Source organism: Trypanosoma equiperdum, assembly GCF_001457755.1.
Source record: "Trypanosoma equiperdum strain OVI genome assembly, contig: ctg_1191, whole genome shotgun sequence".
NCBI lineage: Eukaryota > Euglenozoa > Kinetoplastea > Trypanosomatida > Trypanosomatidae > Trypanosoma > Trypanosoma equiperdum.
In genome coordinates, this window is record NW_027123162.1 from 10656 (window position 1) to 11526 (window position 871).

Genomic DNA, 871 nt, shown 5'->3' on the forward strand with positions numbered 1-871 from the left:
ACTTTCTATTCCTGGTTTAGGTTTGCATTCTGTCTTTTCGGCGTTAAAATTACAGCCAATAGGTGCACACCCCTCTGCTGTTTTGTTTGGTAGATTTTTACATTTATTCTGCTCTTCTAGTCTCGCTTCATTGTGATCTTTTGATGTTTGTTGGCTTCCTGTTTCAACTGGACGTAAGGTCAGTAGAGTTTCATTAGCCGTTTGCTATGCGTTCGCTGCCAGATTGCTGAGCAGCTCCTGTAGAGAATGCATCTGCTCCGCCGCTTTGTCTGCATTTTCCAGTTTGTCTGCTATGCCCAGTAAAGTGCGTACCCAGCCTACGTTATGCCATCCTGGCCTGGCCTATCCAAGGTATTCTGGATACTTTATGCATATGCCGTTGGTATCTGCTTGGTCGCATGCTCCGGTCCCTTCTGGTGTGCCTAAATAAGCATTGCCTTTAAAATTTTTTGATGTGGGCTTGTACTGCCGCTACTGCTTGGCGGATCCCTGCCGCCGTGGTGGTGTAGCTTGCTTGTAGCTTGCATTTCCCCTTTAGTTCGCCCCAGGCTTCCTTAATAGCGTTGGCCGCGCTCAGTGGGAATTGCTTTGCTACAAAGTCGCCGTCGTCGGCAGAGCAAATCTTCTTGTCGCCCGTAGGTGCTGACCCGGCGGCGTTGACACAGACACACAGAAAAGCGTCCCCTAGTGCTTCATAATCGTCAATCTTGCCTCCCAGTTTGCAGTTGCCCACAACGGCCCGGCCGCCGGTCACCCTTTTGCTTTGAGTGAAGTCTGTTGCTGCTGGACCACCTCCGTAGACAACTTTCTCCATTTATGCCTGGAGTTTTTCGGAAGTTGCTGCATTCACCTTCTCTTGTAAGCTTTGCAT

At 49.5% G+C, this 871-nt stretch overlaps 1 protein-coding gene across 1 annotated transcript; it reads right to left on the reverse strand.

Moving 5' to 3' along the window:
- Positions 1 to 439: 439 nt before the first annotated feature.
- On the reverse strand, positions 440 to 814 carry TEOVI_000524100 (Trypanosomal VSG domain containing protein, putative; the record flags this gene model as incomplete). Its single annotated transcript, XM_067220619.1, has 1 exon — positions 440 to 814. The coding sequence occupies one exon, from the start codon at positions 812 to 814 to the stop codon at positions 440 to 442; it is 375 nt and encodes a 124-aa protein (XP_067076720.1).
- Positions 815 to 871: the final 57 nt, after the last annotated feature.